This window comes from Pleurodeles waltl, chromosome 8 (assembly GCF_031143425.1).
Source record: "Pleurodeles waltl isolate 20211129_DDA chromosome 8, aPleWal1.hap1.20221129, whole genome shotgun sequence".
Lineage (NCBI taxonomy): Eukaryota > Metazoa > Chordata > Amphibia > Caudata > Salamandridae > Pleurodeles > Pleurodeles waltl.
Genome location: NC_090447.1, coordinates 1,130,495,721 through 1,130,508,743, shown reverse-complemented (window position 1 = coordinate 1,130,508,743; position 13,023 = coordinate 1,130,495,721). Strand labels below are relative to the sequence as shown.

Below are 13,023 nucleotides of genomic sequence, written 5' to 3'. Positions count from 1 at the left end.
CCACTGGACTTGCCACCAAAACTGGTGCTTTGTCCGGGGGGGGGCGGGCATCTCCACTAGCTGGAGTGCCCTGGGCCACTATAATCCGAGGCTTGAGCCTTTGAGGCTCACCATTGGGTGTTGAGTTCCTGTAGTGGGTATGTGTGAAGCCAACAGTTGCACTTTCCTACAATGCTCTATTTTTGCTTATCCCAAAAAAGGACGGGTCACTCAGACCCATCGTATATCTTATGCCCCTTAATCAATACATTCTTTCAGAACATTTTCGCATGGTCACTCTTCAGGATGTCATTCCACTCCTTCAACTAGGAGATTTTATGACTGCTCAAGACCTCAACGATGCATACTTCCACCTACCCATCCATCTGGCACACTGCAAATATTTAAGATTTTTAATTGCTGGCAAACATTATCAGTTCAAAGTTCTACCTTTTGGGGTCACAACTGCTCCCAGAGTATTTACCAAATGCCTAGCAGTAGTTGCAGCATATCTCAGACGACAAACAATTCATGTCTTCCCCTACCTGGACGACTGGCTTATCAAGACCAACATGTTGCAATAGTGTCAGTCTCACACAAAAGATTACAGTGACCATTCTTCAGTAAGGGTTCACAATCAGCTTTGTAAAATCTCATCTACAACCTCTCCTGGTTCAGCCATATCTGGGGGCCATTCTCAACACTTGTCTAGGATTAGCATCCCCAGCGTAACTTGGATACAAAACTTCCAGCATCTGCTCCCTCATTTTGAACAGAATCACACTCCCACATTAAAAACTGTCATGCGGCTCTTAGTGATGATGGCATCTTGCATTGCCATCTTACCCCATACCAGACTCCAAATGCATCAGCTGCAGCAGTCTGTCTCGTCAGTGGTCTCAGTCACAGGGTCATCTTCAGGATCTAGTGTTGATAGACCACCACACGTGCCACACTCTACAATGGTGGAACTACACCAACCTCTTAAAAGGGCAGCCTTTTTCGAGACCCTGCGCCTAAACTCATTCTGACCACGGATGCATCCTTGATAGGTTTGGGAACACATCTTCAAAACTTCTCAGGGCAGGTTATTTGGGATTACACACATCATTCCATTCCAACTGTCTGTAGCTTCAAGGAGTGTTTCTGTCTCTCAAAGCTTGCCTACCTCACCACACAAAAAAAGTTGTCCTTGTCAATATGACAGCAATGTATTATTTACAAAAGCCGGGGGGGGGGGGCATGATTGTTCGTTATCACAACTGGCATAAACTGTATGGAAATGGGCTCATCACCACCACATTTACCCACTAGCAGAGTATCTCCCAGGGACGGACAATGACTTTGTAGACCTGCTCTGCAGGATGCATTAACAACTTCATGAATGGGACCTGAACCCACAAGTCCTTCAAAAACACTTCCAAAAGTGGGGACATCCTCAATGAGATCTTTTTGCCACAGACAAAAACGTAAAATGCCCAAACATCATGTCCAGGTACCCTCACCCTCACTCCAAGGGCATTGCTCTATGGATGAGCTAGACAGGGATATTTGCTTACGCTTTTCCACCTCTCCCACTCATTCAATGTCTGGTTTGCCAGCTCAAACAGACGTCACTAACTAAGATAATGGTAGCCACATAGGCACATCAGCCTTGGTTCACAACACTTCTGGACCTTTCGCAAGTTCCTCACAAGAAGCTCCCTAACAAGTTGGATCTTCTCATACAGGACCATAGACAGATCAGGGGTCCAAACCCCAAATCGCTCAGCCAAGCAATATGGCTGCTGAAGTTATAGAATTTGGCTATCTTAATTTACCTCCTCATTGTATGGAAATCTTGAAGGAGGCAGGCAGACCAACAACTAGAGCATGTTATGTAGCAAAATGGAAATGTTTTGTTTGCTACTGCCAGTCCAAAAACATTGATCCAGCAAAAGCATCTGTCCAAGAAATTATTTGCTACTTGCTTCATTTGCAGCAAACTAACTTGGTTTACACTTCAGTCAGATTACATCTTGAAGCTATAGCTGCATACTTACAAAAGATAGAACATATTTCATTGTTCAGAATCCCTGTTAATAGAACTTTCATGGAAGGACTAAAAAGGGTAATTCAGCATAGACTTTCACCTGTTCCATCATGGAATCTTAACAGTGTACTCAATAGGCTCATGGGCCCTCCATTTGAGCCTCTTCGCTCTTGTCCTATTCAGTTCCTTCTATGGAAAGTAACTTTTCTAGTTGCAGTCACATCACCTAGATGTGCCAATGAGCTCCAGGCATTAACTCTAGAGGAACCCTTCTTTCAAATTCATAAGGATAAGGTGGTCCTTCGCACAAATCCAAGATTCCTAGTAAAAGTGGTGTTGCAAATTCATATCAATCAGGCCATTGATTGGCCAGTTTTTGTTTCCTACAGCCCGATTCAGTAACACAGAAAGGCACTCCACATTTGAGACATAAATAGGGCACTCAAGTACTGTGTTGACAGAACAAGAGTTTGTGAAACCAAAACAACTTTTTGTGACTTTTGCTTTGCCATTCAACGGCAATCCAATTTCAAACAATGGCATAGCTAAATGGATTGTTAAATGTAAACAAACATGTTACGTTAAGGCAAAAAGACAATTGCCACAAACTCCTAGGGCACACATTCCACAAGGGAAAAAGGTGCTACTATGGCAGTTTTGGGAAATATTCGTTTAGCAGAAATATGCAGAGCAGCTTCTTGGTCTACAGCACATACACACACACTCACAAAGCATTATTGTGTAGATGTACAAGCAGGACAGCAAGCACATATAGGACAAGCTGTCTTAAAAACACTTTTCCAGACAATTGCAACTCCACTAGCTAGCCACTGATTTTTGGAGGGACCGCTTTACAGTCTATTTAAAACGTGTATCTACAGCCACACATGCCATCAAACGGAAAATGCTACTTACCCAGTAGTCATCTGTTTGTGGCATGTAGTGCTGTAGATTCACATGCGTCCACCCTCCTCCCCGGACGACTGTGGCTGTTGAAGTTACTTTATATATGTATATATTTGTACATATGCAGATACACTTGTATGGACATCTTTCTTCATATTTCCTTCTCATTCCCCTTTTTCTCCCCCCTGCGGTAAAACTATCTAACAAAGGACTCAATGCCCATGCACAGTATCGCCAAGAGGGGGGAGTGGAATGCAGTCTTATAGACTTTTGTTTCTTTTCATCTCATAAATAAAACTGAAACGTGTCTTTCTTTATGCACTTGTGTAAGGGATGATATTAAGTGGTGAACGTCCCTATTTCTTTGTGACTAAGCCACAAAACAGGTATAAGTCTCTAAGAAGTGTACCCATAAGTCAGGGGAGCCAGTCCGGACTTGGGGATGGTGACAGCAGCAGAAAAGAAGAAGATTTCAAATATGATGATGTTGCCTCCAGGAAAGTAAGGCAAAAACTTGATGCTGCTGCTAATAAAGATACCACTAGTACGGTATCAGTTATTATCAGAGCAGATTCATATCCAAGTTGATAAAGGTATGAAAAAAAAGTGCACAAAGTTTAAGGCTCCACTTTCCCTTATGCTTCAAGCCTTACAAAATGAAGATAGGCCGATTCGGGTCAACCTGTCTAGAATCAGGCAATCAAAACTTCATTTAGCACTGGGGATAGGGGGTCCTTAGTCAGCGAGTTTTCGTCTGAATGCAATCCTTATTTAAAATCTGCAAACCTCAGGCCAGGTGTAGAGGTGAGGATACTATTCAGACTCTTTGACTTACTTTATTGGCTAAAACAATGATGTTGATCTGGATATTAAATTGAATATGGACTCCTTACCCAGAGGCAAGCTTTCATTTCTTTCTCCCCCACAGAGATGTGTAGGTACCGATCTTAATTTTCCCCATACCATCAGACAATAGCATGCCAAAATAGGTGTGCCCAGAAATCGAAAAGTACTGTGGAATTAGAAAGGTCGGAGACAACAAAGCAAAAGTGTCTTGAAAGCACTCCTTCCTCTGCTTAGTACATCTATACAGGACACACTTGAGAGTTAGCAAATATGCTTCCTAACTATCCCCCTTCTCTCCATTGACGATTACTCCGGGCCCTCTGAAGCACTAAGGTGCCAGACAACTGCAGGAAATCCTTACCGAAAGTTCAGTAGACAGCACAGTTATCAAAGCAGTTACCCTACCCAAGCACAGGCAGGGGATTTATTCTCACTGCTTGTTAGTTAAAAAACAGTAATTCTCTCAGTGGATTGTCATGTAATATCCAATAAAGTTAAATGACTGTATCAGAAAATAATGGTTCTTTGTAATGCCTGCATGACCATAGAATGTTACACAGTGCTTTTGACTGCCTGAATTTTGAGGCTGTGCTCAGTTAAGAGTTATGGTCATCTGAACGTTCTGTAGGGTTGCATAAAACTCTGTCAGGCTGTTTCGTTATCGACAGGAGGGACCTGTGTCAAAAATTGAAGTGTCCTGTCTATAATGATTGTAATTCTCTCTCTGTGTCTTTCAGCAGTTTCTCGTTTCATAACATGATCATTTAAACCTTTATTTCTCTCTTCGTCAGTGAAATCTTCAGTGCTTGGAACATTGTATTTCATACAATACATTGTGCCGCAAGCCCCATCTTCTCTCCCTGTCAAACATTTGAAGTTATGCATAGTTGTGGCATTCAATAGATGTCTTGGAAGACATCTTCCATGGCCTGAGAGTCAAGCCAGAGAAATTGGTGGTGTGTACAGAAGAGCACCTGTTCCAAAATACATCCTCGGGATATTTTCAGATTTTCTTGAGGTGGACCTTTTCAGTAGCATTCTTCTCCCAGGCCCAGTCTCGTTGCCGAAAAATATTTGCATAATCTGGGCATTACAACAGGTCCTAGCTACTACTTAGACCGAACTTAAGACTTCAACAGACCAGTCTTTTGAATTGCGTTTGAGTTTTTTCTGCATGAATTTAGTTATTGAAACAGGAACATCTGATGGATTTCTGCTTGTGTATGGCAGGCTCACAGAAAGAACACACCATTCTTCCAGGTACATTCATGGCACTTTGAACAAACAAGGAAGGCTGCAGCCATAACCTTACATGCTACCACTCCAGAAAATCTGCAGAGCAGCAGCATGACAAACATTTTACTCCTTCCATAGGCATTACTGACTAAAAGCAACTGTCAGAAATTATGTGCAAGTTCGACTCGCAGTCCTGAGAACGTATTTTTATTCACTACGCCCCACTGTATTGCTTCCGGGTTTAATATTAATGCCAAAAACATGGAAGGCTGCAGCCATAACCTTACATGCTACCACTCCAGAAAATCTGCAGAGCAGCAGCATGACAAACATTTTACTCCTTCCATAGGCATTACTGACTAAAAGCAACTGTCAGAAATTATGTGCAAGTTCGACTCGCAGTCCTGAGAACGTATTTTTATTCACTACGCCCCACTGTATTGCTTTCCGGGTTTAATATTAATGCCAAAAACATGAATTTGTGAAAGATCCAATAGAAAGAAGAAAGTGCTTACCTGTAAAAATTCTCCACCTGCATATTTTCCATGGATTCACATGTTGCTCGTCGTCCTCGTAAGTGAAGTAAAATATGTTGGTGTAACATGTTCTCTCTGTTAATGAAAGTCTGATCCTTTGCTGTACAATTTAAGGACTACCCACTGGTTGGCTGAACGATTCTGTGTAGTGTCAATTGGCCACTTGTTATTTTTTTTAGATACTGCGTTTTCTTCAACGTACCAAGTATTCTCAGACTGGTAACCTGTAGTATTCAAAAGTGTAAAATACCTAATTTGGACAATAACTGCAGGTCCACTTAAGTAATTTTCTTATTATGCAGCACTAGATGCATCCATTTTTAATAAGTTTATGGGCTCAACAATGAGTTTCTTTACTAATGTATCAGTGGCAAAGCCTATCTTGCTGTCCCATTTGATAAGCAGTGCAGCACAGTGACTTTCATTGAAATCGAGTTAGTCATGCCCTGCATACTTTGCTTTGGTATGTTTTTATGTTTTCCACCTAAGGTTAGGGATGTAGTTGGATGGAAATGACACCAGTTAACTAAATGGTAAAGTAGGTTCTCCTAATCTGGAACTTATCTGTCATGCTGTTTTCAGTTCCCCTATCAAGTGATTTGCTGGAGTGGAACAGAAGAGCTCTTGCAGTGTTGGTTATGGTTACACTTTTGTTCGTCAAGACATAGATGAGTGATGCTCATGCTCTTTTCAAACGTTCTGTGCTTTTATACTCTTATCAGTTTATGGTTCTGGACCGCCTGTGCTGTGTTCCCAAGCAAGAATGAATCTGTTAGTTATAAGTCATCAACCTGGTGACTGGTCCATCTACTGTGTGTTACAGCCAAGTGTCTTGTTTTTCCCAAAATTTCGTGCTGGTTCATCCCCCCAAAAATAATGAACATATATATCCTAGTGGCTGTCACCATTAGGTAGTTCTAGTTAGGACCATGTTTCCATAGAAAAGGCGTTTTTTGACTTGCCTATATCTTTGACACCGTTTGATGAATCTTTACGAACTTTTCCCCCAAAAAGTGTGCTTAACTGTAACTTCCTTGTAACCTTTTTTTTCTGTGAATATATATATATATATACTGCTTTGCCTTCTGTTCCTTACAAAACGGACCAGTCCAACGAAATCATTCTATTGCTGTTAAATTGTTAAATAAGTTCATTCATATTGTTCAGGAACAAAATCCCCCTCTTCATAAAGTCAAAAAGCAGATTACATTTCTGATAAATTGCTGCCCGATTTTTTGAGATATGAACACTGTTATGTGTCACATATTACAGATGGAAGACTTTGCTCTTGGATAGGACTTACTACATAAGCAGCTGCAGTTTTATACATCTGCTTATAGGTAAGGGCAGCTTTAGATTTGGTAAATCTTTGCCAAGAGGTGGTGGGTAGAATGGTTATAAATGTGTGTGACTGCAGTAACTCGAGACTGCTTTCCAGACCACTTGTTTACTGTCGCTCCAGAAAGGGGCAAGCAATATGCAAATCAGTATTGCGTCTGCTTTTAGTGGGTCACGCTGATTGTTTTTGTCTTTGCAGATGGAGTCCGGCGGAACTGTTTTAAGTACCAATTGGTCAGATGTTGGAAAAAGAAAGGTGGACGTGAATCCCCCTGAGGACATGGAGTGGAAAGAATACAATTGATAGGATTGCTGTCCTCGATAAATTCACTTGGGGTTGGGGGAGGGGCACCGGATATTGAGGAAATGGAATCTGAAATTCATGCACTGACTGGTTGAGGGGAAAATGCTTTATCATGTTCACATTTGCTAATTACATTCTTAAATGTATGGCCAAAAGTGAAAGTAGATTAGTCATTCTATTGAAAACTTTACATGACTGGTCATAAATGCGATCTAGCCGTACATGTTGAGCAATTGTGTGCGGGAGATGGTGAAAGAACAGATTACTAAAAGCACACTGTTCAGTGGTCTTTTCAAATGTTAAATTCCTTTATTTGCCCAGTATTTCTATAAATGTGTAATTTATTAAAATGGGAAAACTTCCAGTCACATTGGTTCTTGATATTCTTGATACTGAAAGTGCAGTGTTCAGATTTAAACTGTTTGGTTTTTATCTGAGTGAAAACAAAATTGTAAATAAACCTTTTATACAAAGCTCTTGTTGCTGTATCAGTTAATGGTGCATTTTTTCCACAAACTTGAATTTGTAACGTTCTACGTGTTTAGTCTTATTTGATGATAGGAGGTGGACAATTGTGGTTCTTAGTCTAACTAATGAGTCGCTAAAAGTGCTTTCTCATGTTTTACATGCACCTCTTTCTTGTGCTTCATCTGCTTCCCACAGATGACCAAAATGGCAATGGAAATGGGTAAAAATGTTATTTGGCGGTTCTCTGTATCTAAAAGATGTCATGTGGGTTTTGCAAACACCGGGTTATAACTTCAATCACAACGCCAGTGGGACAGCAGTCCGCGGTTTCAACAATTATTATTAGATTGAAGGTAGCAAGGACAACCAATGAGTATTGACACACCAATCGCGTTATGGCTTCTGTACAAACACATTTGACGACAGAACCTTGATCTCTGGTAGACATACACAAAAGCAATCCATTAGCACAAAGAGAATATATACAAAGGCCCTTCGTAAGGTCATTTAGAATACTTCACCCAGCCGTTTCCCCTAGATCTTATCGTACTTTTAGGGGCATCCCCGTGCCTTGTAGACTGGCTTCTCCTCTCTAGCACACAAGTCCACTCCCTTCCTCCACTGCAGGGTAGTTGGTGGAGCCACTGCCATCAAGCTCATTGCAGGGTATCTCTTGGCTACCGTGAGGGCAGTGCCCAGGAAGATCCAGTCCGTTCTGGTGCCCCAAGACCCTCCATGATCCCCAAAAGCACAGGTAAAGGAGACAGTGGGACCTCCCAGCCTAGGAGTTCTGAAAGTTCCATCAATAATGTATTCCAATAGCGCCGTTTAAGAGGGCACAGTCATATCATTTGAAAGAAGTCTGCCAGGGTTGTACTACATTTGGGGCAGGTGGGGTTTGCCAAGAGCCACACTCGATAGAGTCTCTCGGGGATAGATATACTCTATGTAGATAATGTTTGTATGAGTTGCAGGCGGGAGGATATGCTAATAACCTGTGGGGCCAATAGGGCATCCCGCCAGACTTCATCCTCTAGTGGTCCGATCCAACCCTCCCATCTCTCCTGCACATGTGCTACGTCTCCTGGCAGGGGGCTAGTGTCTGTATGGTGTGCCTGGAGTGCCTGCTGAAGCTGTAAGTATTTATAGAACTGTGAGTGTGCTAGGTGATAAGTCGTTTGTCATTTCTCAAAGGAGCATAAGTGTGAGCATCGCCATAGATCTCCCAAATTTGAGATTCGTAGTTGATCCCATTTCTGGAACCCCTGTAGCGCTGCCCTTTCTCTCAACCAGGTGCCTCTCCAGAGAGGGGTGTGCCGCCCCAGCGTGGCAGCCCATCGAGTGTGCCTGAGAGCTACCCGCAATGCAAGAAACACCACCCTGGTCCCTGGGGCCCTCTTCCTGTGGAATTGGTGATCCATACAGTATGTCTAGCACCTTGGGGAAATCCAGAGTCTTAAGTTCCAGTTTGTACACTGGATCGGACCATCCCCCCACAAACCAATCATGTATAAGGAAGAGCTGGGTCGCCAGATAATACAGGTAGAGATTGGTCATGCTCAGCCCCCGTCATAGGACCCCCGCTAGCAGTGACGCAACGCAATGCCGTGTTCCTTTCCACAAGAAGGATGTTATGGTCTGGTCAAGGGAGCGGAACCAGAAATGTGGCAGTGGGAATGCTAGATTCTGCAAGATTATTGGAATCTCTGGAGGATCATCATTTTAAAGAGTGCTATGTGGCCTAGAATGTTTAGGAGGGGAGCGCCATTTTGCTAGGTCTGCTGTCACACTTTGTGTTAATGGCCTCAGATTAAGGGCCCAGGCCAAGTCAGAGAGCTGCGCCACCCAAATCCCTAAATATTAAAAACGTAGTCGCCTGATGGGCACCATGTGCTGCCAGGCAAAACAGACACATGATTGCGACAAGTGCACGATTACAGATTTCAGGGAATTTACTTGAAGGCCAGACGCCTCTTCAAAGTACTGCAGACGGTGCAGACAGAGTGGGCCACTGTTTATTGGATTCGCCAGATAGACCAAAACGTTGTCCGCGCATAACACCATGCGGTCATGGTGATCACTGCTCCATCCATTAGGGGATCCGTCCTGACCAAGTATGCCAGTGGTTCCTTTGCCAGGGTGAAGTGGAGGGGGGAAAGAGGGCAGCCCTGTTGTGTGCCTCAACATACGGGAAAGACTTGGGACAAGACCCCATTAACCTGCACTCAGGTCTCTAGGTTGACATACAGCGCCTGCACCGACATGTAGAACCGTGGACCCGACCCAACTCGCCTCAGCACCAATTGCAGGTAACCCAGGTCCACAGAGTTTAATGCCATCTCGAAGTCCACTAAGAACAAGGCAAGATTTCTGGACAATAGGTGTTGGTGGGCCAGGGCCATCTGAAGTCTGCGAATGCAGTGGCGTTTGCTTTGACGTTCCATAAATCCACACTGGTCACGATGTACCAGTAGGGGCAGGGTGCTCTTGAGACGGGTAGCCAGGATGGTGGCAAATATTTTCACATCGCAATTTATTAGCGAGATGGGACGATAGTCTGCACATGCGAGAGATGGGTGCTGGGTCTTAGGAATCACCACTATAATGGGTGTATCCATCCCACCTCTTCATTGAGGGCCTGAAGTCTGAGTGTCAACGGTTCACAGAGTTTGACTTAATATACGGCTAGAATGCCGTCCAGTCCAGGGCTCTTCCCAGGGGCCAGCACCACAATAGCCCTCTGGATTTCTGCAGCTGATAGAGGCTCATCCAATATTTCTCCCTCATCTTGAGGCAGCCTAGGGAGGGTAATGTTATTAAGAAACTGGGCCACCAAATAGATGGTCAACTGTGGGAGAAGATGCATAAAGAGAGCGATAAAAGGCGCTGATACTTCAAGGAGAGTGTGTATCACGCGGCCCCACGAATCCTCAATTTCAGGAATTACCCTGGCAGGCTGGTGGTGAGTCACCAGCCAGTAGAGCAACTTCCCGTTTTTATTCCCTCGTCCATATATCTGGGAATTGGACGCTCTCCACAGGGGTTTAGCCGCTTCCAGGGACTGGTTACGTATCTAATCTCGAATTGGGGCCCCTTGTCAACGCCACCTCGAGTTGAAAGACCTGGCCTTCTAATTGTGCAATGTGGAACACACGCGCTCTCTCCTGTGAGCGAATAAACCCCTTAGCAAGACCCCTCATTACTTCTTTGCTGGCCACCCAGAGAGTCCCGGGTGATGAGACGGAGGCGTTGTTAATGTTGAAGTACGCCTGTATTTCAGTTTGTAAGTAATGAGTGCACTCATAATTTTGGAGATGCCAAGCGTTAAGTCTCCACATGGGGTGGATCCCTGTGTTATTAGGTCCTATGCGTGCCAGGAGAGGGGTGTGATGAGAGATTCCTCTTGGAAGAATTTAAATCTCATAAATAATACTGCTGTCTCTAGTGGAATCAAGGATAAGGTCAGGGAGCCTTGGTGGATCTATGGAGGATGACACATGGGACTGCCAGGGAGGGCACCTGCGTCAATTATGTACATGGTAGCTGGTCCACATAGATCGATGGCTCTGCACCAGGGATGTGGAGCTTTGGATGTCGGCTATTGAGCATAAGGCCCGTACTTTGTCGGACCATTCGCCGGTCATGTTGGAGTTGGCTGTTCCGGGTGGGCCTCACAGTGCTTTCTTGTGGTGTCTTCCTCATGGCGCGATTTGAGATCGGATGTTGAGGGACGAGGTCCGGGAAGCTATACTTCATTACTTCGCTGAGAATCGTGTGTCAGTGGCCTCCGCTGGGACTGTATGGGAAACCTTTAAGGTGGTGATCTGTGGGATCTGTCTCCCAATGCAGCACGGTGTGCTAAAGCTGTTAAGGAGCGAGCTGGCTGAACTGGAGGCCCAGATTGCTGATCTTGAAAAATGCTTAGCTCTGAACTGGTCGGAGGACCTGTTGGTGGCCTTGCGGAAGAAGATGACAGTTTGAGGAGGCTGTCCTACGGGAGGTCTGCTTCTTGGGGAAGCACACTGCTACGCAGCAATACGGTGAGTGGGACAGAGCTGGCTGTAAATTGGCTGCAATGCTCTGTAAGCTGTGGGCTGATTATTATATTGTGGAGCTGAATGACGCGTCTGGCGTGCGTCACACTGGTACAGGCGTGATCACACGTATCCTTACTGATTTTTTTATTCAGCTCTATATGCTGAACGCACGGGGCTGTAACCGGAGGCTACTGCTGAATATTTCGAGGATATACGCCTTTTGTGGTTTGAGAATGTGCACAGGCAGTACTTAGATGTCCCCTTTTTGTGGATGATGTAGTCCAGGCAATACGCAGCTTACCCAGGGGATAAAGCACCAGGGCTGGGTGGCCTTACTTCGGCCTTGTAGGAAAATGGCTCCCTGTTGCAGTTACCCCCCACTTTTTGACTGATATTGATGCTGACTTGACTGAGAAGTGTGCTGGGACCCTGCTAACCAGGCCCCAGAATCCGTGTTCTTTCACTAAAAATTTACCATTGTTTCCACAATTCGCACACCCCTGGCATGCAGCTAAGTCCCTTGTAAAAGGTACCAGTGGTACTTAGGGCCCTGTGTACAGGCTGCAGCATGTGTTGTGCCACTCTAAGGGACCCCTCACCTAACACATGCACACTGCCATTGCAGATTGTGTGTATTGGTGGGGAGAAAAATACAAAGTCGACATGGCTTTCCCCTCAGGATGCCATGCACACAAAATACTGCCGGTGGCATAGGTAAGTCACCCCTCTAGCAGGATTTACAAGCCCAAAGGCAGGGTGCACTATACCACAGGTGAGGGCATAGCTGCATGAGCAATATGTCCCTACAGTGTCTAAGACATTGTAAGTACAGTGTGGCCATATTAAGCATATGGTCTGGGAGTTTGTCAAAAACGAACTTCACAGTTCCATAACGCCTACACTGAATACTGGGAAGTTTGGTATCAAGCTTCTCAGAATAATAAACCCACACTGATACCAATGTTGGATTTATTACAAAATGCACACAGAGGGCATCTTAGAAGGTGCCCCCTGTAATTTACCAAATCCTTCAGTGCAGGACTGACTGGTCAGTGCCAGCCTGCCACTGAGATGAGTTTCTGACCCCCTGGGGTAAGAGCCTTTGTGCTCTCTGAGGACAGAATCCAAGCCTGTACTGGGTGGAGGTGCTTCTCACCTCCTCCTGCAGGAACTGTAACACCTGGCGGGGAGCCTCAAAGGCTCATGCCTTTTGTTACAGCACCCCTGGGCATCCCAGCTAGTGGAGATGCCTGTCTCTCTGGCCACTGCCCCCACTTTTGGCGGCAAGGTTGGAGGAGATAATGAGAAAAACAAGGAGGAGTCACCCACCAGTCAGGACAG

At 44.6% G+C, this 13,023-nt stretch overlaps 1 protein-coding gene across 1 annotated transcript in view; it reads left to right on the top strand.

Annotated features, from left to right (window-relative positions):
• Positions 1–7,650, top strand: part of SUGT1 (SGT1 homolog, MIS12 kinetochore complex assembly cochaperone) — a 187,136-nt gene extending 179,486 nt beyond the window's left edge. The window contains exon 8 of the mRNA XM_069205320.1: positions 7,073–7,650. Within this exon, the coding sequence (XP_069061421.1) occupies positions 7,073–7,177 (105 nt within the window). The 3' untranslated portion in view covers positions 7,178–7,650. The remainder of the gene's footprint in view (positions 1–7,072) is intronic.
• Positions 7,651–13,023: the final 5,373 nt, after the last annotated feature.